This window comes from Rhinolophus ferrumequinum, chromosome 2 (genome assembly GCF_004115265.2).
Source record: "Rhinolophus ferrumequinum isolate MPI-CBG mRhiFer1 chromosome 2, mRhiFer1_v1.p, whole genome shotgun sequence".
Classification (NCBI taxonomy): Eukaryota; Metazoa; Chordata; class Mammalia; order Chiroptera; family Rhinolophidae; genus Rhinolophus; species Rhinolophus ferrumequinum.
In genome coordinates, this window is record NC_046285.1 from 27,472,617 (window position 1) to 27,498,584 (window position 25,968).

General features: G+C 37.0%; 1 protein-coding gene across 1 annotated transcript in view; it reads left to right on the forward strand.

Annotated features, from left to right (window-relative positions):
• Window positions 1-25,471, forward strand: part of EPHA6 (EPH receptor A6) — an 869,632-nt gene extending 844,161 nt beyond the window's left edge. The window contains 4 exon segments of the mRNA XM_033122487.1: window positions 11,868-12,061; window positions 14,281-14,352; window positions 23,904-24,053; window positions 25,039-25,471. Coding sequence (XP_032978378.1) covers window positions 11,868-12,061; window positions 14,281-14,352; window positions 23,904-24,053; window positions 25,039-25,153 — 531 coding nt within the window. The 3' untranslated portion in view covers window positions 25,154-25,471.
• The last annotated feature ends 497 nt before the right edge of the window (window positions 25,472-25,968 follow it).

Here is a 25,968-nt window from a genome sequence, read left to right on the forward strand (position 1 = left end):
TATGATTTGTAATAGTAAAATGCTACTGTTTTACAATCTCTGGAAAAATAATTATCATACCATCTCAGCTTAAGAATGATTCAAATTATTCTTTGTTGAAGTTTAGGACATTCCTGAATCTCTGTAGAGGGGCAAAAATGAGGTAGACTTCCAGAGAGCAGAGCAGGTACAAGTGAAGACCTCAGACAACAAGACAGATTTTTTAGGAGAGCCTCCGAGAGAAAAAAAAACCCAAATGTGTAGTTTCCAACGTAGACCACCATGTAAAGTGTTCTTAATTGTTGCCTGGAATAGTCCAAACCCCTTTCTTCCAGGATTTTGCCCATCAGTTTACCCAGCCACTCTGGCCATGTATATCAATGAACTATGGCCAAAATGGCCATTTAGAGAGCAGTTCTGTCTGCTAACTCTCATTTGGCCACAAAGACTGTCTCTAGAACCAGAAGAAGCTTCTGCAGCCAGGAAAGGACTCCCAGCAGTAAGGCCATTGTCACTCATTCAGGATGGCCAGTGCCCACAGCACAAGGCTGAATTCTCCCTCCACCCAGAGCATGGTTGTTTTTCCAGGACCAGGTAGGGATTAAGCTGGCTGTTTTTATGGTCTTTGAGTAGTTACCAAAAGCTATTCAAGCAAGAATCTGAAGATAAGAGGAGAAGAAAATGTTTAGGGGGGATGGGGCAGGGTGGGTAGCCAAACCCTTGAGGTCCTAAAATCAAGACTAGAGGAAAGTAGTAACAGCTAAAATTTTTTGTGTATCTTGTGAATATTTTTTGATGCTGGAGGCAAGACAGTTGAAGTTCTGTAGAACTTCAGATAGTGGAAGTCAGCATATCTGTGGCATATCGTGTACCTAGAATTTCTGTTTGGAAGCAAAACTAGCTTAATCAAAACTTTCCCAGCTGCTCCTCCACAAATGCTGGTTATTCCCTATTTGTCCTGTATTTCTTATTTGTTTGGTCAAAGTATAGTCTGATGTTTGACTTTTTTGCAACCAACGTGCATTTTAAATAAGAAAAGTAATGTTTTAGACAATAAAAATTCAACCATATCTGCTTGAATATTTTATATTTTTACTACATTTTGGTAAGTTTAAGCTATGGGCTTAGTTAAATATGGAATGTTAACATGCTTTATGGTTTTAAATGAGTTTAGGAAATTTCAGATAGTTTCTGTGAGAGTCCCTCCATTCTACAGACTGTGGCATAATTTATTACAATGAACAAATCTGAGTTTGCAGAATCTGTTTTAGTGAATGATATAATGTTTCCCAAAGGTCAGTGGTATTGGACATTAGGGAAAGGAAATGAGAAAATTAGAGTGCACAGTACTACTCCATAACAGGCCTAACAAACGTAACGACCATCCAGCAGTTAAGTTACTAAACACATGCCAGTCATTGGGCCCGATATGCATGTGCGGTGGGGATTGAGAATCAGAAAATCCAGTCCTCGCTCTCAAGGAGCCCGCTGTGGAGGTGAGGAGATGAAGTTTTGACACTTGTAAATCTTTCCCTGCCTTTCAGAGTGTACATTCCTCAAGGGCAGACCTCATGGCTTCTATCTTTTTTTATTTTAAATAGAGATACCATTGTGTGAATGAAACCTTGATATTTTTTTTAAATATATATGTCAATAAAGGCATGCATTCTCTGTTATTCAGGGTTCTTTTGATTATAAATGACAGAAACTCAACCCAAACTAACTTAAGTAAAACTAAATTGTCTTTGTTCATGAGACTAAGGAGGTCATTTAGCAATGCTGGATCTCAGGGATCATGCAGTTTTCTAGTGTTTTTCTGGGTCCTTTGACCTCATTTTCTCGTACTGCAAAGGTCTTCTTCTTTGCTTTATTTTTTACACTCCACAGCTCAGCATTCCAGTTCAGCAACCTCAGCAGAACGAGATATACCAACCCCAGAGAATTCTGGTTGGCTCTGGTAGGGTCCTGCCTAACCCTGAACCAAAACGATGACAGGAAATGGAGACGTGATTGGCCCAGCTAGGTGTATGAGCCCGCCCGTGCGCCCGGAGGTGGGTGGGCGCTGGGACTGGCGATTTCCCCCACATTACATGGACTGAGGGAGGCAGTCCCCAGAGAAAAGTACTTGTGCTACCGGAGGTATACTATATTGTCCTTTTCCCATATACATTGTTTTCAATAGCAATTTCATTTATTGCTGTATGAAATGGCACCAAGTTATTAACTTTGTGCATCACTGTATTCTATAATAGTGAGGCAGCAGGTGGATTGGAAAGCTGATGAGAGCTTTAGAGCAGGGTTTCTCAGCCTCAGAAATATTGACGTGTTGGGCCAAATAAATCTTGTTGTGGGGGTTATGCTGTGCATTGTGGGACGTTGAGCAGCATCCCGGGCTCTACCCACTATATGGCAGCAGCAACCTCCAAGTCATTACAACCGAAACTTTCCCCAAGCATTGCCCCGTCAGAGATGGGAAACGAAATACACTGCCAGTTAAAAGCCAGTGCTTTAGAGCTAGAAAGACCTGGGTTCAAATCCCAGTCCATGATTCACTGGCCATGTAATCTTAGGCAAGTGGTTTAGGCTTTCTGAGATACTGTCTACAATGGGACTCAAAATACTCAACTGCAGGATTTGAATTAGAGATAATTGTACATGGACAGCGTTTAATCGATGGTAATAATCAAAACTTGCATTTTTCTGAGCTTACGAGCCAAGTATTTTAGATGATTAACTCATTTAATCTTTAAAATAATTATCTAAAGTAGACACTATTATTACTAGATAAGAGAACTGAGGCTTTCTAGGAAGATTAAGTAACTTGCCCAAGGTCACCAGCTAGTTAATGGTAGAATTGAAACTCAAGCCCCCTGCTTACTCCAAAGTGCATGCTTTTACCCTCTATGCTATCCTGTAGAAGTCTAAATTTCAAAGGCATCTCCAAACCACAGATGTTCTACATCATGAGATCAAAGCATCTTTAATTATGTATGCCACTCTGTCAGAAGAGAAGTGTTTTCATTGTTTCCTATTAGCAAAAGAATGTGTATTGACTCACTGTTGTTTGCAACTATAAATCTTTTCTGCAGTATTTTGTGTCGTGATGTTAAAAATTTATAAAATGTACCATATTTATTGAATTTCTTAAAAATAGTTAAGGTGGTAGCTTAAAATCAAATTCTAATGATCGACATATTTAGCCTATTACCAAAAACGTCACAGGCACATCGAAGGTACACAAATCCTTGCTGTTTTCTAGCATTTTTATTCTTTTTTTTTTTAAGGTATTACAGGGGAATATATTTTATTTTCATCCTAGTTCAAAATAATTGTTGTTTACTACATAATGGGAGTACATTGTAATGCTAGGAACTATACAAGCTCCAAAGATGACACCAAGGGCACTGCAGTTCTTCCAACATTTACACTGTGTAACGTGCTTAACAGAAGAAAATGCAAGCAAAACATGAACAGCAGGCAACATTAAATAAGCAAATCCCCACAGAGCTAGTATGTAGGGGAAAAACTAGCACCACATAAATGAGAGGCAACGTGGCTCGAACTAATGATCTGAATGCAAGGCTAGAGTCTTGGGTTTGGTTTTGCTTTTCCCTGACACGATGCTGTTTTACCAAAAAAAAAAAAAAAAATCACCTTGAAATAATTTGAAACCCAAATGCCTCTTGGTATCATTTAGGCATATGCTACTAAGCTAGTTCAGTTTCCCAAAAAGAGAATCACTAGCAGGGAACATCTCATTTGAGGTTTACTAAGAAACATAATGCTGCCTCAATATTTTTGTGGTTTGTTTTTCTCCTTATTTTTCAAAAGCTTTTATGAGTTTTGCTTTAGATTGCTTTCGGAAGCTTAACTGAGGAAAAAAATTAGAGTTTATCTTTAGGATTTTTTTTATAGGTGATGTGGTTGGAAATAATCTTTTGACCTTATCTGAATTGATTCCTTTTTCAAATTTAAGAAGGAATCAAATAACCTTATACCATATTTCTTGTTTGCCCTCATAATTCTATAACCTTTCTCAATTATAGGTCAATATTTCAGCCAAAAATGGGAGATGTGTAGAATCCACTTACCTAGAAATGCAGTATGATTTTATGACTCGGAAAGTCCAGTCATTTCCAATTTTTGTCTCTGATTAGATTTTTCTAACTCTACTTTATTATGTAATGGTCCTTGTGTAATGACCTGTGTAAGATACAGTAAATTGCTAAAGGTCCATTCCTATTATTTCAACTTTCCATATTACAGAGGGAATTTTTGCACTTATTTGAATATGTATTCTACAAAAGCAATTTTCAAAATGGCCTTCTTTTTCTCAGTTTTTCAATAATCTCTACTATTGGTACATAAGCAATAGCAATCTTTTAATTAAATATATACTAGTTACACTGGTATGATGCATGTCTGCTACAGAGGCAAGAGTACAGTAGGGGATATTATGAGATGCAATCAATCACTATTGTAAATAATTCAAATAGTGAAGTTCCAAGTAGAGGAAACCAATAACCAATATGCTATTACCACATGTAATTTTCAAGGGAATTTTTTTTAACCAAATGCCACAAAGCTAGAAAATATACACATATCAGCAATGTTATCATAAAAAAAAATTAATTATACCTTCAGTTTCTGTTTGGGAGACATGCATTCACAATCTTTTGCTCTTAGAATTTTTATTCCATCTTTTGTTCTCTTTGGAACATTGACAAAGAAGACATTTTTAAATCACCTTTTCTTTGTACTCATAAACTATCTTTCCATAGCTTTTATGTATTTTCGTGGGTCCAAGAAATGTATTAGAGTTGCCTAAGATCTTTCTAAAATCAAAATGATGCACCAGCGAAGAAATATTTGTGTGTGTTTTTTTTTGTTTTTTTCCAAGAAAGTACTTGGGGAAATGATCCTGAGTTTTAAGAACATTATATTCTTAAAGGAAAAAACAGTTTCAGAAAAGTAGGTTTGGAATGTGTCATCATAGTTCCAAAAAGTAGAATTTATTGGAGGGGAACTGGCATAGTAAGGAATATCATGGTTCCCAAGGCTTCCTGGTTGTCATTTACCAGGATATACTATGTCTCTGTCTGCATTCTTGTCTCCCTATACGTGGAGCTCCGTGGTGAACAGTCCTTTCAAGGGAGACCAAGTCTAGATCTGGAGGTTACAGAACCTTGAGATCCAGAGATGGTACCAAACGTCCTGCAGCTTAAGCCTTCAGTTTAAATGACTCTAGAAACACAGCTTTGTGAGGTGAAATGATGTACTATTGCAAGCACTGAATCCAGATCTCATTTCTTTATTAATGAGGAGACAGAGACTTACTTGCCCAACATCAGAGCTTGTTAGTGACAGTTTAGGCTTTTGATGCAGTTCACGTTATACCTTCACTAATGTTCTTTCCACTGCTTACACACTGAAGCATAGTTACATAGAAAGTGATAGTTATCTCAGTCTCAAGGAGTGTGAATTTCAACTGGGAGGGGGTAAAGATTTTCCAAACGATAAATCATATCATCAACACCCTTTTAGCCTATGAGAGTCCTACACTTCATACTGTTCCCCATTTTGTCCACAGTCTGCAAGGTGGTAACTGACTAAGGACAAGTACTCTCCATTTTTATATAGATTATAAATGCTATTTACTTATAACCAGTTCTTTCCTTTCTTTTTTTTTCTTCTCTATGCAAACACAACCTTTATATTGCATGTCAGGAAAATACATTGCTATTGTTTTTAATATTACTGTGTTATAAATCTAAATATCTTCTATGTATAAGTAATTATTACCACAAAAAGTAAGTGTATACTGGGACCCTTTGATGCACCATCACCCTTCTACCTGAAATTATAAGTTTTCCACAAAGCAGGAATTTAGACAATTTAGAGGGAAGATAAAAATAAAATCATTTCCCGTTCCAATACCTACTGTACAGTTCAGTCCTTACTAAAATTTTGAGACAGCTTCTTTTAAAAGAAAATATGAATAACTAGATTCAATGTGCTTCTCTCTTGGAGATATTTAGCAGCCATAAAAATGCACGGCCCAAGCCATCCTCGTTCTAGGTATTGTTCAGGGATGTCTCAGCATCTTCTATTGACTGTCTCCTCCTTGTTTCCTGGTTTAATAAAAGGTGCACATTGCCGGCTTTGATTCAGAAACTGTCAACACAACTGGAAAACTCATCAGATTAAGCAACAGCAGAACAGTCTGCGACATGCCCCAATTCAGCCTTATGTTGATACTAGGCTGCTAAAAATTGCAGTGTCAATGACAAGGCACCAGTATGGTCTATTTAGAATAACCAGCCAGGTTTTAGATAATAATTTCTGACAGAATCTAATTCCTTCTACCTCTGCATGGAAATTATCTCTGCAGTCATTTTCATATTTTTACACTTTATTTTCATTTTCTCCTTACATTTTTAAATAAGGGTATAACCTTGTATAACTCTTCTCTGAAAGATGACAGCCTACAACTATCATAAAACAAAACTGTTAAAAAAAAACAACTCTCTAGTTAATTATCACCCCTTCATATCCTGAAACAACAAACCTCAATTAGTCTTTTAGACAAAGCACCCCATATGCTCCTGATTCCCTATCAGTCCTTAATTAAGGAATCAGAAAACAAACCCATAAAGCAAAACTTCTCACAAAAGAAATGTTTATCAAGATAAAGGTTAATACTGCAGGCTTTCTAAAGCTGCTCCTAAAATACAACTTTCGTAAATCACACATATATGACAATTGGACCTCTGTCCTTTGACTTGACACAGACATTGTGCTAGATGCTGGGAACAGATGGAAAAACAAAACAGTTGCTGCTTTTGAAGCACTCAGCTTGCCCAGCTGAAGGACCAAGTCAGCTTGCCCAGCTGAAGGACCACAAGTGTTTTTGTAGTGGCCAGACTGCAGGGGCAAATGGAACCCAGGCAGAGGCAAGACCTGAGAGCCAGGCATGGTGAGCCACTGCAGGATTTCAGATGTGGGAAGAACGTGATCACAGTTCCACTGCAATAGGATTGCATTGGGTACACCTTGGGAGATGATTGAAGGAGGGAAAGGGGAGACAAGAACACTGATTAGGAGGTTATTACAGTGATCAAAATAAGCAGAGAGAGGATTAAGAATCAAATTTAAATTTAAAATATATGAAGGTGGTAGAATCAGCATGATCAGTGAATTTTGAGTGTCAGGAAAGCCAGGGCCCCTAATGACCCCTGATCTCACTAGGAAGAACAGTGATACCCTTTGCAAAGGGCAGAAATCCCAAAGGAGAAGCAGAGTTAGTTTTGAACAAAATTAATCTCAGGCACCTGTATGACAGCTTTATGAAGTGGCATGCCCTGTAACTGATTGGTATAGAAATCTGCAGAGAAAGCTGAGCTAGAGCTGCAGCAATGGAAGTCATAAGCAAATACTAGGTGAGAATGAAAACGGAGTGTAAAGGAGGGATCAAGATCTAATTCTGAGGAATGAGTCAGGTATGTGGCTCAAGACTTAAAACAGATTTTCTCTAAAACTACCATGATTCAGAGGCTAGCAAGATTAGTCCATTCTTCAGGGAATTACTAGATACGTGATATTGACCCAGTTTGTTCATCAGTTTGAGCTTCAGTTTTCTTACCTATACAATATGCATAACCATACTCACATACTAAGGTATTTTAAGACCTTAATAAATTAATCTATGTTAAAACACCTTGCCCAGAACCCGGCACCTAATAAGCTCTCAAAGTTATATATGTTTCTTGAATCTGAAATCAGAAAGCTCATAGAAAATTGAACTCAACATCTCTCCAACCCTAAAATTGCTTCTCCTCCTGGGTCCTCTATCTTACCGGTTGACCAATCCAAAAATCTAGAAATTTTTCTTGGTTTCCTCACTCTACTGCCACATCTAATCTCACCCCAGTCCAGTACTCCTGCCAAATCGGTCCACTTCTCATACACCACAGACACTGCCTCCATTAAGTCTGTCCTAATCTCTCTCTCTCTCTCTCCTGGGTCACTGCAAGCCTCTTTTCTGGCCCCCTCCCCCTGACATGCACTCTCCACATTGCAGTCAGAGTGAACTTCCAAAGGGCAAATCTCATGTCATTTACTTGCTAAAACCCTTTTCCCTTCTCAAAGAGTTTTTTTGTAGCAAGCAAAATCATCCATAAGCTCAAGAAACATAATTTTTCCTTAACCTTCCAGTTAAGTAAATATCACCATTTCTTTCTTTGAAGACTCTATTCTAGCCACACGAATCTAATTTTATTCCCTGGTCAGGTCTTCTTTTCCCACCTAGTTGACTCTGCTGCCAGATATAGATGATATAGATATAGGTATAAATATAGATATAGGTATAGATATAGATATAGATATAGATACAGATTATATAATATATACATATCCTTTAATGTTCAGCTCACCTCCTCTGAGAAGCCTTCCCAAGTCTGGGTTGGGTTCTCCTCCCACCTGTTCCCATAGCTCCCTGTCCTACATGGTACTTCTCTCTCCTAAAGACAGAAATATTTCTTACTCATTATGTTATTCCTTTATGCATGCAAATCATTTAGAGCTCTTGGGTACAAATTATTAGCTGTTATTATTATTGTCACTTTTATTATTGTTGTTATTACTGTTCTCCTATAAGGTGAGACTCTTCATGCTTGACACCTGTCATGAACCAGGGCTCAAGACAAATTTCATAAGGTCACAAGTTAAAAGACTGAGGAAACTTAAAAGACAGAGGTCAGTAAGAAAAAAGTTCTGAACCCCAGGTCTTTCTACTGTCCCCACAGAAGGGCAGACACATTCTGAACACATCGTGGTAAAGGTTTCAGGCGAGGGACCACACTCCCTTGTCACTTATTCTCTTTACAGGACAATCATGAGGGCAGCTTTGTCAAAAAAAGAATAGTCAGTTTGGCACCGCAGTCTGGATTTGGGTGTCAGCTGTTTACAGGAGTTACAGGGAAAACCAGCTTCCCGGCAGCTAAGGACGTTAGGGCATATGGGAGATGGTAACCTCTCTGGACAGGAGGAAGAAACAGCTGATATTACAGGAATGAGTTTAGGTCCAATCACTCTCTCTTAGAGAAGAGCAAGCCCCAACCTCACCTGGCTCATTCCCCAGGCAAACCAGAGTGAGATCATGAGATCATTTTGGACAATGATGCTTGATGCACTGGTATTTTAGTATTTCCTTCAGAAGGGAATTTAAATGCTGCCGTGCTTGTGCTTTGAATCCATCTTGGGTACCTTGAGCCTCCAAGTTCTCTAAGAACCTGCTCCTCTAAAAAGACAAATCCAAAAATTTCCTCTACTAGCTTTTGTTTAAGTCAATAACATTTATTAATGTGTCATGCATTGTACTAAATGATGAGAATGCAAAATCTAGCAAAATAATTCCTGTTTTCAAGTATGTATAGCCTTAAAAGAAAGGCAGATGAAAAAATTACAATACAACGAAATGCATGCAATAATACACATATGTACAAGACTCAGAAGCATTCAAAAATGACTGTGTTCAGCCAGAGATTACAGTTTGCAAACTATGAAGTAAACGTTTTTTTTATTTACCCAGAATATTAAACTTAGGGTCCAAATAAAAACACTGAAGTATAATTAGCAGATGCTATGACAAAAGATAACATGGTACTCATTCCTAAAATTGTGTGAGTTAATATAGACTGCAGAGGAAGATGTTATAATTATGAAATCTGAAAAGCATTTCTGGGGGGATGGCCAGAAGAAAAGTTTGGAAGCTGAAAGGAACTAAGTTCAAATTCCAGCTCTGCTACCTATGCTGTGTGACTTTAGACAAGTTTTCTAACCTCTGCAAGTCTGAACATTCTCGTTTAAGAATGGGGATAATAATAACTTCCATACTGAGTTATTTTAAGCATTAAATGAAGAAAAATATGCAAAGCACCTAACATGATAGATATTCAGTAAAGGCAGCTAATTTTTTTTCCCCTCAGAATATAAGCTCACCTGTCATCTATTTTATTCTAAGCACCTATAATTAGGTAACTGTGGTAAATTGACTAGAGAGCTCTCCTAGGGTGGGATTTTAGAGCCTTTCTATAATGGAATTCTATTCCATTTCTCTTAGTACTTTTCAAAACTATCCACAGTAGTTTTGGCACATTACAAGCATTTTTACACACAACCTGTTTTACTAAAATGTGTTACAAAATGTCTTAAAACCCAAGCCTAGTTGGTAGCAAAAATAGTCAGAAAACAGATAAGAAAAAAGTCTTGTTCGATAATGGAATGTATAATGAATAGAAAAATGCTAGTATCCTGACAGGTTAAAGCGTTCTGGTCACAAAGACACTGATGGGACTATGAGAAATTCCCTGTTACTTTAAAAGCTAGAGCTTAGCAGTTAAGAGTTTCCTGAAGACATATTACTGCTCTTTTTTACAAACTGCCTCTAGCATAAATTACGGCTATTTTAGAGTCATGTCAAATAGTGTCAATTTAAAAAGAAATTAAAATGAGATGTGTTTAAAAAAAAATACAGAAAGCATGTAGATGGTGCTACAATAAAGAGAATTCTTCTGTTAGCAAGATAACACTTGCATTTTTATATTTCCGTTGGCAGAGAGCGCGTGCAAACTATGAAATAAAAGTCTTTTCCTATTTACCTAATAAGGAAATGAGGTTGAATTGTGCTTACCTTTAAATATTAGTCTGTTCCTCAGTTTTACTACCTCAAAAATGGGAAAATAAACCCTTCCCATTGTCTTTCTCCCAGAGATGATATAAGAATAAAGGCTCACAGGAAAACCTTTGAACACTTCATATAAAAATAAGCTACTTAAATTCAAGGTCCATTTTATCACATTGGTAGGAAATTCCCAGGTGGGTCATATATTAAACAGATAAATAGCTTGCCTTGTCTTAAGTGTGACTTCCTAAGTACCAAAACAGACAAACAAATGAAAAAAAATCTGTCATCTTGTTGCTCTTAAATCTGGCTTCTTATAGAGAGTTCTTTCCCCAGCGCCACACTGTTTCGTAGGTAGCTACTACCACTTGTGCCTATTGAAATTTAAATTTGAATTAATGAGCTAAAACTGAAAATTCAGTTCCTCAGTCCTACCAGGCATGTTTCAAGGGCTCAATAGTCACATGTGACCAGTCGCTACCACTTTGGATAGAGAAAATGTTGCCATCACTACAGAAAGTTCTGTGGGAGGGCGGTGGCCCCGAGGGTACCCAGGCTGAATGCTCCCTTGCTCTGTGGCCTTAAGTTGGCCATTGATGAGATTTCAAAGATTAAATGACCTTAGAAGTTATGAGAGGACTTTAAAATCACATCAGTGTCAGACTCAGGGAAAGCCAGAAATAAGTGAAGAGGAAATGAATAGGTAATAAAGAAGAAAGAAGAAATGATAACTAGAAAAAGAATACACACTCACCTTATAATAAAAAGAATAAAAAAAAACGATTCAGGAATTCAGTGCTTCAGCAGAAGTACAATTTTACTTAAAACATTTGTCACATGTTTTTCAATGTGTGACATCAATCTTATGCTGATTTTCTGATGTCCTAATTGGGTTTTGAGATGTTCCAGCTAAATCACACAAAAATTATTTCTCAACATTGTGATGAAATTTAACCTCCCTTCCATTCACCATATGTTTAAAATACATATTTTCCTCTTAGGGGGCTCAGAAGATGCTATGGAAATACTTGCAATTCTTGTTCACAAATTTTATATTTATCCCTGTCTGGACCACTTGAATTCACAGGTAGTTTTCATGCTTACAAATATTTTAGCTTCTACTTCCTGTACAAAAAAGGAATTGTAACTTGGCGTATGTATGATTTGTCCCCCAAAGTAAGAGAATAACATATATGCTTTCATTTAGGTCATTCTGTCCATTGAAGAAGGTTACAGACTTCCAGCTCCCATGGGCTGTCCGGCATCTCTACACCAGCTGATGCTCCACTGCTGGCAGAAGGAGAGAAATCACAGACCAAAATTTACTGATATTGTCAGCTTCCTTGACAAACTGATCCGCAATCCCAGTGCCCTTCATACCCTGGTGGAGGACATCCTTGTGTAAGATGCATGATGTTGATTTTTCCCCCTTGATAATCATAATTTCTTTCAGGCTGTAGACAAGACTAATGGAGAGGAGAAAGTTTGCCTTGATAACCATCTAGTTGTGGAGCTTTTAGAAAATTGTGTATAAACCGTATTTTATTTAACAGTTGAAAAGGCAATTTATTAACATTTTAGAAAATTGACTTCTTTCCACAAGAAAACAGGTTCCCCTTTTCTTTCTTCCATACCTAATCTTTCTGAAGCATTCTTTATACTTTTCCTTTGGGGGTCTTTGGTATGTATATGCCCTTTCTGTATTTACTGATTTCTCCCCTCCTTTATAAGTAGAATATGTGCGTGTCTGCTGTTTAAATTTTCTTGTCCATTCATTTCTTGTCCCTCCATTTGAAATGGCAAGCAACACAGGGGCAATTTGTGAATCAGCCAGGAGCAAGGATGTTTCCTGCTGGTATGATCACAAACAGCTTTTGTTACTTTCCATTTCTAAAACCAGAGAAAGACAGATGACAAGAGAAGAAAATAAAGGCACTCATTCACCATATGAATGTCAGTAGAGTTGAGGAGATCTATTCACCTCTCTCTGAAAAACAATTATAAGGGGAAAAGTAGAAGTAAAAAACACTATCATCTATGTCTTAAAATATTACTTTTAAAATATTATTAAGTTGAAAATATATTTCTTGATTTAGGCCAAATTGGACTTAAAAAATAACGAAAGTGTTTCCAAAGCTCACTTTCCTGACTCAGGGCATGGACAGCAGAATATACAGTTGTTCAACTTTAGGTCACAGGCTCAAGTCAATGTATGCTTTTAGTGACAATAAGCCCAAGGCTCTCCAAGGACTGCTTGAGACAGTGCTCACAGCAGAGCACGGAAGAGGTCACCTCTAAATCACCAACTGGCAGCTTCCAAAGCGAAGTCAAGCATGAAATAGCCAGAGATTGAACTATTACTCTAGACCATCTTCCCTAAAGCAGTCCAACACAGGAAGCAGTGGAGTGGGAGTGGGGGCAGCAGGGAAGGCCCTCTGGATTTTATCATAAAAGCAATGGGCGGCCATTGAGGGTTTTTCAGCAAGAGAATGGCACGTTCACATTTGCTCTCTGAAAGATCACTCTAGGGGTGATTTAGACTGGAAGTGGAAAGCAAGGAACAAGACTAGAAACAGAGACAGTTATATGTTTGCAACAATCTAAGCTAGAAAAGAGCCGGGCCTCACTTAATGAGATGGAAATAAACTTGGGGTCAGGAGCTAAGAAAATGGATTAATTATTAGACAAGGAAGATGAATGTGTCTTGGTCATTGGTTGAATATGGAGGGAGGAAGAGAGAAAAGAATCAAGGATGTTTGTCAAGTTTCTTTCTTAGACAAGCTGGTCGATGGTATTACCACTAAGAGAGAGAGGAAAGAGGACAAGTTTTGGGACTAGAAACGAGACCATTGCAAGCATGCTGACTAGAAGATGCCTGTGGGGCACCTCAGTGGTGATGTCCTATAGGCAGTTATACTTATAGGCTCAAGCTCAGGTGAAAAGATCTGGGCCAGAGATGTAGATTTAAAGATCATCAGCATATAGATTGTAGCTGAAGCTTGAAGTGTAATTGAGCTAACCCATGGAGATTATAAGGAATGCAAATTAACAGGAAAGGAATGCAACCTCCTGGAACACCAAAATTCAAGAAATGAACTGAAGGAGAATACCCAAAGGAGACTGAGAGAGAGGAGCCAGACAGGGAATGAGAAAGCAGGGAAAGCGCAGTATCGTAGAAGCCAAAAGGGGAGAGGGTTTCAAAGAGTGTAGTGGCTAAGACGCCACAAACCTTCAGTAAGATAGAAAGTGAAGTGTGTCCATTGAATTTAGCAACCAGGTGCTCAGGTGTTCATGGGCAGCCTTTGCAAGAACATTCTCAATGAAGTTGTGTAAGACAGACTGCAATGGAGGAGGAGTGAACATGAGGTCAGAGAGAAGAGTAACATAAAGTATCAAGTCCGGTATTGTTTTTATCAAGAAACCTGTCTGAAGAGAAAGAGAATGGAAAACGTCTCTTGGTTTTTGTCTTTATATGTGTTATTGAAGAGACAGGCATGCTTTAACATTGCGGGGAAAGAGCTAGTAGAAAGGACTCATGGCGTGAGTCTGCAGTTAATGGAAGAGAACAATGGCACCTGTAAACTGAAATAATTTAATCCAGGCTTCTTGTTATGGTATAGGGTTAATGGACTCCACAGCCAGTGCCCATCAGCAGAACTCTCTAACTGTTCTATGGCTGTACAAGCAGACAGGTAAGAGCCTTCTTTTTGAAGAAAAGCACATAAAATCATTTCTTCCATGCTTTTTCAAGATTATGAATGTCCATTGTATTTTGAAAATACTGATGAAGAATCTAAGATGAGAAAATGCCAAAAAGTCAAAATGATCAGGAGGTAAAGTCAAGATAAAGGCTCATGTCTGAGGGCCAGAGGTTTATGGTTGAACAGAGTGTGCAATAATCAGTGGACGGGCCAGTGAATGGCAGGCTCTGTGATGACACCGCCACACGTGGGCCAGGAGTTGGGTACTGTATATAGAGTTGGCAGTTTGATCCAATCCTCCAGTCTAATCTGTGGGTGACCAAATGGAAACTTTTGTGATTGACTTGCTGTGCTTGTTTCTGACAAAGACGTGTGCTACTGTTTTTGCCCTTAATATACTTTTGTTTGAGAAACAAAAGGAACCAGCGTTCTAAGGGTATCATGCCTGAACGTTTTGTCAGCATTCTTATTTTCACAGTAGCCTGAATGGGTTCCGGTTGTCCATACCCTTTCTCCCAATGCCACCCACTCGCCCTGTCTCTGATTCCAGGGAATTGAGACTGTTTCGGGAGAAGAGACATAGCAGATTAAAGGATAGCACTGTTAGCTAAAGAATGCCTGGTTTGTTTTATGCTTCTAAAATTGGAACACTGCCCCTCCACCCCCCAAGTCCCAAAGCCCATTAGTTTGTCCCAGAGTGATACTGGATTAAGGAAGCATGACAGAGTGTAAAATGTCAGTCTTTGCTCCCATGTACATAGCTCTCAAACAGGTAAAGGAGTCTAAGTGTATAACCCACAGTTACTCATTAAGCTCTCCTGCACTCTCCTTTTCTCTACTCTCCCCAGACTCCCAGGGTTCTCCGGGGTTCTCTCACACTTTGACACTGACATAGCTTTCTCATCCTCTAGATCCCTGTGATTTTTATTCTACTCTGATGGCTTATTTCTCAGGAATTCACCTGAGAAGCTTTTATTCTTTCTCTTCAGAGAGTAGTAAGAGGGGAAGAAATTAAGGCCACAATGGAGTATGAGGAAGGCTACGAAACCCACAGCTTAATAAATTCATACTAACATATTAGAGATTTCATAACCTTATATCTGTAACCTTTCCTTTCAAAAGATAGAACACCCAATAGAAATAATGTTGGTCAGAGAAGTCTTTCATTATTTGGAGCAGCCACTCCAAATAATGCTGAAATTCTTGTGCCCGACAGACTCCCATGGAGCATTCAGAGCTCTGTGCATTTCCCAACCTTCTTGCTTTCACTCCTACTCAAGAAGGTATGTGGATGTATAAGTGAACATGCCGATATTTTAAGTACAACCTTAAATCCAATTGATTGTAAAAACATAATTTTGCAAAAGTACCTTAATAATATGGGTAGCCCTTAGTAAATGTGAATTTCAAACTACCTCCACTTTCATTTATTCTTCAATGATGCCTTATAACCTCCTTGCAAAGCATTATTTGTAGCTGTCACGTGATGCACAGCCCCTGGGAGATACGGCCCAGCCTGAGGCCAAAGCTACATGGAGAATGACATCAGGAGCAGTGCCTGGCCATGGCCTTTGAAACACCTCTTGCTCCCTCTCCCCTGACCCTCATAATCAATTCGGTGGCTACTCTCAGCCCCAAGTCAAGCATACTCCCGATGGCGTCCAGGGTTATGTCTGGCATCAGGTAGTGTAATAACACAAAGTGGACTTAGGACTATATGGTGTCCATTTACTTAGCCCTACTTCCCCAGCCCCACCCACATTGTCCTACACATTCATTCTCCAACCTCTTCCACTCCCATCCCTGACTCCTCCACCCACTGCAGCCTACTGAGTGAGCCAGGATGAAGTCAGCTGACCCATGCCCTTTTGGCCAGTGCTGCAACGTAAGGGGGAAATAACACTTTCCTCCAATCCCTACTCCAGGTCCCCAGAATGTCACTGTCAAACAATTTCACAGTTTATGGGCTCCTTGACAACATCAGCTGAAAGGTGGCATCCAGAGAAGGGGCATAGGTTGGCCAGATAGACCCCTGCCTCAAAGTCTGTGATAGGCGCCTGCTCAAAAATGATGTTCTGCTCAGGCCACGGCACTCAGGAGTGTTCTCACTCCCCACTCGGCCATAGTTCAGGATCTTATCATAGTTTAGCTCTTAGGAACTAGAACTACCAATTTCCATCGTACATATAAATCTATTGCCGAACTTTTAAGTACTTAGCTTCCAGCAATATGTGAATCGTGACAGTAGGATGAAGCTCAAACCAGTATCTTAATTCAGAACTTATGCTCTAGAGAACTGAAGGCTAACATTATGTGACTACATGGTACTCTCTCTCTCCATCCAGTTAATAAAGCACCCCTAATTCTGTCTTCTGAGGGCAACAATTTGACAATAATTTTTCCATTCATTTTAAAATGCTGTCTAGGCGCTACTGTAATCAGCACTTGCTAAATTGTTTATCTCTATATACCACGTCAGGGACAATTTCTTTTGTTTGACTTCTGTAACTAACACTTTGAATGATGTTTTTCATGACAGAGACATAACTGGCTGGACAAAACCAGCGTTGAAATGAGGGATTAGCACAGCTTCATGGAAGTATGACAGAACGTTAAATAATCAATTAGGAAGTGTGAAACTTCTACCCATTAGAAAATCTAAATTCAATTTACGTGAACTGTTCGCACAAGATAATAATACTAATGTTAATACCAAACTAATGCTGATACAAATTCTAATATACTTATCAACAATAACTTTTACTGGCATTTGTTGAGAGCCTACTATGTGCCAGTCATTGTGCTAGGCACTTTTATCTGTTAAGTCCTTTAATCCTCACTATTATCTCCATCCCTCAGATAAGGAAATGGAGATTCAAAGAGGCTCTTTCCCAAAGGTACACAGCAAGTAATTAGTAAAGCAAGAATTTGAACAATGTCCACTGACTGCAAAGCCCTTGTTCTTTCCACTGCACAGTTCACAGTCACAAAATGACAACATTTTTCCCAATACAGCACTGTTTCAAAAATGTGATTAGAGAAAAAGAGGTACATTTTTACATTTCCAGATAGATTTTCTCTGGGCTAATCAGACTTCATAGACGGAGTATAATAAAATCTCAAAAAGAATTTGTAGTGGGGCACAAGCTACTATCTAATGTTCTATTAAGCAAATACAAGGATGTAGAGTATTTGCCATTATCCATGGGAATATGTAGCAAATGCATAGTTCATATATTCCCCCAATATCCTCCTACAATGCTCAGCCACTTGAAGAACATTAGTACTTGAAAAAAGGAAAGGAGTAACTACAACAAAATAGAGAAATGAGGAAAATATGACAACATAGTTCCAAAATTACATCCTCAGGCATTTTTGTAGATTGAATTTTTCCAGTGTTGGCAAATATATGCTTTGCTTCTTTTCCTTGCTATGGCAGACATAACTAATCAGCACTTTCCCACTGAGCCCAAATGCTGCCTCGGTATTCTTCTCAAGACCACATTTTGACAACCACTGCTAGTGAATTCTAGTTGGCATGCGATATGAAATCTATTTCTATTCCTGTCTTATTTCCTCACAAAAATAGGCTTTCCCTGAGGTTCAGTAATCTATTACTCTGGCTATAGGGACCATGCACTGGGCACTCAGCATTATGGGAGGTTTTTAAACAGTATTAGTCCTACTCTGCATCTCTCCCTCCTAATGTTCAAGCACACCTATAATTTTAAATTTTGCTTTAAATTTTATAGCTTCATACTTTCCATCAATTATCAACCTTACTCTGAGAATTAAATAATCGTATCAATGGGAAAAAAAACTGAAGACTTTCTGAACATAAAAGGCTGACAAAAAATAATTCATGCTTCCAATTTAATACTGTAGAGAGTCAGATTGTTTGAGACAAAAAGATATTTCCCACACGCATAAAGAATCACAAGATATATGGCATAGTTCTCTGGATTTTATAACATTTTTGAGTAAAATTACACTTCAAAAATGTTAAAAGAATATCAAAATCCTTTCATTAATTTGACTTGTGTTCAAGTTGACTATTAGGCCTAATTGTAGAGAGGGCAATGTTTTCTTTTTTATCTGATTAAATAAATTCTTTCTTCAAAGGTTAGGTAGGAAGTATATGTACTAGGAGATTATTTTATGGATTAACTAAATGGTGTGCAGTGTAATCCCTGAGTCATGAGAGGAGAAACTCATGTAAAAGCAGTGATATTGAATAAGGTGAATGCTGCCGTAGTGGTCCTACGTCCCTTAACCCTGTGCTACCTCACTTCCCTGTACTCTGAAACTTATAAAGACACAGCTAAGCAAATGCTTTCACAATGCAAGGAATAAGTTAAACAGCATATGCATTAATAGACTAACCATTGCATCAATAGACACTTACTCTTCCATTTAATAGAATTAAATGAAAATATATTATTCAATATGAATCAGCCATTCTGTCATGGATCAAATTTCTGTAATACTTTCAGCATTGTGCTAAGGCCTTCAGGAAATAGAAAGATATGTGAGATATGGTTCCTGCCTCCTCCTGCCTCATAGAGGAGTTTTAACTTACTCTTTAAGAACTTTTTTTTTTCTGTCTTATGGATTTTTCTCAAGGAAGTAATTCAGCTGGAGCAAAAGGATACATGCTTTAAGATTGCATAATCAGCTATAATAAAAGACTGTTCTTAGTAATCTAAGAGTCTAACTTCAGGGAATTAATAATTATTTAACATTAACATATACGCTGTTATACACTCATTTGAATAGTAGTTATGAAGACTGTTGAAACATGCAAAATATTTATAAATATGTTAAATAAAGGGAATATAAAATAGAAATGTACTCTATACAGTTCTGCTAATTGTATGTAAATAAGAAGTGTAATCAAATAATACAATGAATGTTTAAATAAAAAAAATTTATTACAGTAAAAGACACATTGCCATTAATCCCCCTCAAAATACTCCTCCTCACTTTGAACACATTTATCCCATCGTTCTTGCCACTTTTTGAAGCAATTCTGGAAGTCCTCTTTCGTGAGTGTCTTTAGTTGTACTGTCATGGCTGCCTCAATGTCCTGAATCATTTTGACTTTGGGGAAGAGCCAGAAGTCACACGGTGCCAGATCCATTGAATAAGGTGAATTAGGACACAACACAATGTGTTTATTTGACAGAAATTGCCATATATCAGAAGCGATGTATAACATGGAGCCTTTCCATTGTGATAAAAAAAATACAGTGACTGCTGCTGCTGAGTGCCATCCAACAGAAAGGCAGGGATCTTCAATATGGGAAGTGGCACGTTGAACCTTAGTAACAGTGTGTGACAAGTTTCAACTTGTTCGGTTCAGTCAGTCAGGTATGAGCTACAGTTGAGAGAAGGTGTGTTTTAAAGTGTGTCATAAATCATCCTCCATCATGACAATGCTCCGTGTCACACATCACTTCCGGTATATGGAAATTTCTGTCAAATAAAAACATTACAGTGTGTCTTCATCCAACTTATTCACCGGATCTGGCACCGTGCCCAAAGTCAAAATGATTCAGGACATCAAGGCAACCACAACAGCACAACTAAAGACACTCACGAAAGAGGACTTCCAGAACTGCTTCAGAAAGTGGCAAGAATCATGGGATAAGTGTGCTCGAAGTGAGGGGGAGTATTTTGAGAGAGATTAATGGCAATGTGTCTTTTACTGTAATAAATTTTTTTTTATTTAAACATTCATTGCATTATTTGATCACATCTCGTATAAGAGATAGGGAAAAAATTAATAATAGAATAGTAAGGTGAAAAAAGCCTTTAAGCACGTCATGGTTTCCTATTAAAATGAGATCTTACCTTGCAATCATTCTTCTCAAACACTACTTTCTTGAATCATTTCTAATAAATCCATTACTGTTATATCTATGCAATGAATATAAAACATGGAAAACTTTTGAGGATTAAAAACCTTCTTGCTTTTTAATGGCAGTTTTGATACCTATTAATAACCTATTTAAGAACTTTCTCAATTAAAAGCCTAGTACTGTTGTGACCTCAAAGAGCTCGTTAGAATAAAAACATCTTGGCTCTATCAGTACTATTCTTTTTCACATATTTATGTATCAAAAGTATTTATTTATTGTACCTTAAGCTGTAACATTACCTATTCTAGCTATACTATTACCTATTTTATCTAATCTAAATTGACCAAAATTTATACTTGAAATTTCCTAATTCTACTCCTTCCTCATTTTTCTGAGGAAAGTAGTTGACCCTGGACCTTCTGTACTACAATACGTACTTTTTTTTTTTAATATGAGCTGCAGGTTTTGCTGTAAAGACATTTCTCAGGTGGGCAGCTCCCACTAATCACAGAAGAGCAGAAATTTCTACATGCTCAGCAAATAGCAGACTGAATTTATCATTGTACGTGGCTAATAAGAAAGGGCATTTACTGTTTATTAGATAATATTCCAGAGAATTCATGTGAGGGCGATGGTACCCAGCTCTCAAAGCTAGAAAAAAGGCAGCATTTGTCAACTTCGTTATAACATAAGGTGAAAGAAGAGTTATTGCACAGCGGCTGTAAACAATGAGGAGACCCTGACCTTACTAAATCAACTGCCAGTGCAGTCATATAAAGGCCAAAGAGTAACTAGGTTACTAAAGATATGTGGAGAGAAAGACGATTACAGTATTGAAACATTCTCAGAGCAAATGCTTTTCCACAGAGAAATAGTCCATTTAAGTCACTCAGTATACAAAATGACCTTCCATGACCTTTCTATACTAAGGACATAAAATTAGCCAGTTACACTTCCATACACCAATAATGTGAAATTGTGAAAGCTCAAAAGTTATTCCAGCGTTATCTCAGGAGAGAGAAAAATGGAAGTCATCTAACTATGGTTGTGTATCGAGAATGGAATAGGAGTATGAAGGGAAAGTCACTTAAATACATTCTTTCAATTTTATTTAGTTTCAACAAACTTCTTTGACAAGTAAATAAAAGATATGAGAGCCACATTGTTTTAAAATAGGACATTCACTTTTCTAAATGTGTGATTTTATTAAGGTACCTTGGCCATTTTGGTATTTAAACTTAGTGAAGTTACTACAGCAGTGTTCTGTAAAGCATGTTCCATAGAAACTGGTCAGATAATTTAGAAAAACAATGTAGAAGCTAATATGAATCCTCTTATATATTCACACTGGACATTTGAATAGTGAAGATTCTGAGAAATGCCACAATTAAAATCCCTGTTTAACTCTGTTTTATAGGGAGACCTTTATTATTTTGTATTTATATATGAATTTTTATTTATTTGACAATACTTATTAATATGAACACCTCTAAGAAATGAAGTAATATAGCAACATAACTAATCTTTGGACATAACTAATCTTTGTTTAGGGTCAAACCATGAATCGTTCTAATATAATTAGAATGAAATAGACCACAATCAAATAACATTGCAATTTATAGTACAGAAGAGAATGTGGTTTAACAGCCTCTAATGTAGGAAATATGGTAACAGAATTGAGTAGTGGTAAAAAGTACACAAGTCACTGTTAAGGGTAACCAGACTCAGTATGAACTACAGTGTAGTCACAAGATGCATGCCTTCAATTTATACAAATTCCAACTTTATGTAAAGAACAAAAACCCCTGAATTTCCCTGTCATTCCTCTTTACCCCCTTCCTGACTTTCGATTAGACCCCTGTTTAGGAAAAGGGGTCTAATTGGATCGTCAATGTAGCGATCCAAAAAAAACAAAGAAATTAATTCGAGGCCTTTAATAGAGACTCTGTCCTGAACGGTTCCAAGGAACACCTTTCAGAGTCTTCGGCAGTCGTACACTGTTCAACTTGTATGGCCACACATAATACCTCTGGCTGTTATGCCCCTAAAGACCTAGGTCCTGGTTGCTTAAGGGTAGTTTACAGGATTTTTATAGGTAATTTTGGTTGTTAGAGATTCTCTTTCAATTTTTACCTCAAGCATGGGACTTTAGTACCTAACTCCCACTCCCATAATTTTTAACAGGACAATACCAGAGTTATATAGAGTGCATATGTGTTCATATACTATTGATTTCTAGTTAAAGCTGAAATTAGTTCAAATGTGAATGTTAAAAACATTATCATGATATATTCCAAATGTGAATGTTAAAAACTATGATTCCAGTTAAGTCTCTATGGATTCTTTCATTCTTTAGCTTATAAATAATTAAAAGCAAAATAAATGAAAGTTGGATTAACTTTCAGTATTCTAATACAAGTAATTCAGTGGTTCACTTCTAATGGGAAAGTTTTTCATTACTTAGAAAATAGTGATTTGACTCAAACATCAATCATTTTTTAAAAATTGTTACTGCTTTACTATTTAATATAGACTCTAGACCTTGCAATTTTTTAAATGATATATTTATTACTCTAAAAAGCTAATAAAATACTTATTACTATCAAGTATTTTAAAAGCACTTTTACTATCAAGTATTTATAAAACCATACAAAATATTGTTAAAATTAATTTACATGTTATTCTGTAAGGAAAACTAATATAGTTTATTGCCAGAATGGCTTAAATACACAGATCTGAGTTATTTTTATTATAATTTCTAAACTTAATTCCATTTTATTCTATCTGACTTTAACCTATACAAAACTATTTTGTGTATATATACATACACATATGTATGTATATATACATACATATGAGTACACATACATATGTATGTATGTATACACACGCATCACCTAGCCTTTCCAAAATAATAACTTTACATTATTTTTACATTAAAACTACCCTCAACTGGAATCCCCTTTGCATTACATCTGAAAAACAAAAATGCAGATTCCTGTATTACTTACTTTAAAACCCGTCAATGCTGGATTCCTTTATCTTGTTAACCCCACCTTGCATCGATTTTGCTTTGTTTTGTGCCTTATTAATATCTGTTCTGTGGGCTGTATTATCCTCTGCTTGGATGTATACAAATCTTATTTACACAACTGAGCTCTATGACAGCAGAAATTTTTAAATAATAAATACTTGTTGAATGTTTGAAAACAAATAAATGGAGCTTTGATCAATGAATTCACCATAAAAATGAGAAGGGACTACTATAACAAATGTGATAAAGGCAACAGCCTTTTGGATTCAGCAGCACGTCAGAAAGCACAAGAGTGAATGTCCTCTGGATATTCTCCTTGTGGGGGATATTCCTCAAATTTGGAAACACAATTTTATACAAGAGGAAAAAGTAAAGAGAAGTTAGCAAGATGTGAGTTTTCTCATACTATATCAAGTATAAGACACAGTAGTGGCAAAAAGAAAAAACAGAAAAGGACAAGAAACTGACAACTAAAACTGAACAGATAAAAATGGCCAATTGAATATGATGCAAAATTAGAGATTTTTTTAAATGGAAGATAGAAACATTAGACATAAGAATATTGTAAAAGGAAAAAATAAAGGTATTTTGGCGTATTTTTGCGTTATCTGTCTTTAAAAAGGTCTCCATGGTTTTTTTCCTTGTAGAATGCCAGAGTCCCCTGGTGAAGTTCCTGAATATCCTTTGTTTGTCACAGTGGGTGACTGGCTGGATTCTATAAAAATGGGGCAATATAAGAGTAACTTCATGGCAGCAGGGTTTACGACTTTTGACCTGATTTCAAGAATGAACATCGAGTAAGTGGTACTGGGGTTATTACTGGATTTAGATACTCCACCCGCAATTTTCATTTTTATTATAAATTCAAATGCTATATTAAGACCACCATAGAAAAACTACTTTTCCTAAGGCTACTATGGCATTTCCACATCTTTCCTCTCCATTTCCAACTATCATTCTAGAAGTTGGACATTGTACTTTTAACTGCTATTCTGTGAAATAACGTATTTAATTCGAATAGCTATTTAAATTGTTTTAATTATTTCTAAAATGCATATTATTCTTGTTCACATCATAAACTTTATATCAGCATAGTTTTACTTCGGCAAATTATTTATGACTCACATATGGTGATCTTGCATCATCAGTTCCCATTATCTTCATCAAATGTAATAATTGAAATATGATATGATCATGTCACTTCAGAGTTCCTTCTTTATATTACTTTGACCAGGCATTTTTCCACTGTCTCAAAGATTATCCTTTGCTTGGGTGCAATTTCATCTGATTCAACATAATACAATGGCATTCTTTGTCAGATTATTGAAAGACCATGAAAACTCAAATGGAGTCCACATTATACCTTCTATAGTACTATATACTATTTTGCTGAAACTGTTGAAAACTTACATAATTACCTAAATTATATAACCTTTTGTCCTATGAACTATCTAAACATTATATAAGTGACTGAGTTTTAAATTTTCCTTGTACCTTTAAATTTGAGGTTAACTGAGTATATTCTCCAGCACTAGGGAGAAGAAAAAAGTAATATTCATTTATATCTCTGCTTAAACTCTCATTTTCTCAGTTATACAATATTTGGCAAATTTATAAAACAAATTTGACATGGTGTATATTTGTCATATCTGAATGTTTATTTTCTCTCTCTCGCATACTTACCAGATCTAAATGTTCATATTCTCTCTATTCTCTCTGTTCTTTCTCTCTCTCTCTCTCTCTCTCTCTCTCTCTCTCTCTCTCTCTCTCTCTCTCTCTCAGTGACATTAGGAGAATTGGAATCATACTCATTGGACACCAGAGACGAATAGTCAGCAGTATACAGACGTTACGTTTACACATGATGCACATACAGGAGAAAGGATTTCACGTATGAAAGTACTTAAAGCACCGGTGTTTTGTGCCTCAGCATTTCTATAATGAAAGATATCCTCTCTACTACCCTTTCTTCTGATTCTCCAAACATCACTTCACAAACTGCCGTCTCCTGTTCAGACTATGGGGTACACACCTTTTGTTTATGCTTCCAACCTGGATTTTAAAATCGTGCTTCACAGCTCCTCTCTGAACAACCTGCAAATAAAACCCTGGCCCACTGCAGATTATCACTACACGATGGTAAATAACTCAGCATGAATGTGTAACTTTATATAACAGTACTTGGGAAGTGTTCAGGGACTTAACCCAAAGAGTTTGCCTAGGTGTGGCTTCCTTAATGATGTATTTAGAGTTTGATGGTAGATGAAAAAGAAATAGTTGACCTTTTTTTCATGCTTTGTGATCAAGTAGCTTCCAAATTGACGTGAATATTTATTTGTTAGGTAACTATATTCAACTCTATGGATCTTATTGTTACTTTATTTTGTAATAGTTTCACTGTTGATGCCTGATGTTAGATTTGCAGGAATGAGCAATGATTTTACGTAGTGAATTCTTGTCAGGTGTGACTATGGTGAGAAGGGGGTTATCGGGGAGGGAGAGGGAGAAACATACTGTGCTTTCAACTTGTCTAAGGCTGCGTTTGTCTATTTTTGTTAAATACACTTCATAATGTCCTGCATATTTCACAGTAGGTGGTAGTTTAGAGGCTTTTCCCCTCCAATTTATACTAAGTACAGTACATTTCTCTACTACGTTATGAAGCATACCCCTGGAAAGACAAAGAGTGAGTTCATTGCTCGAAAGGCTTTC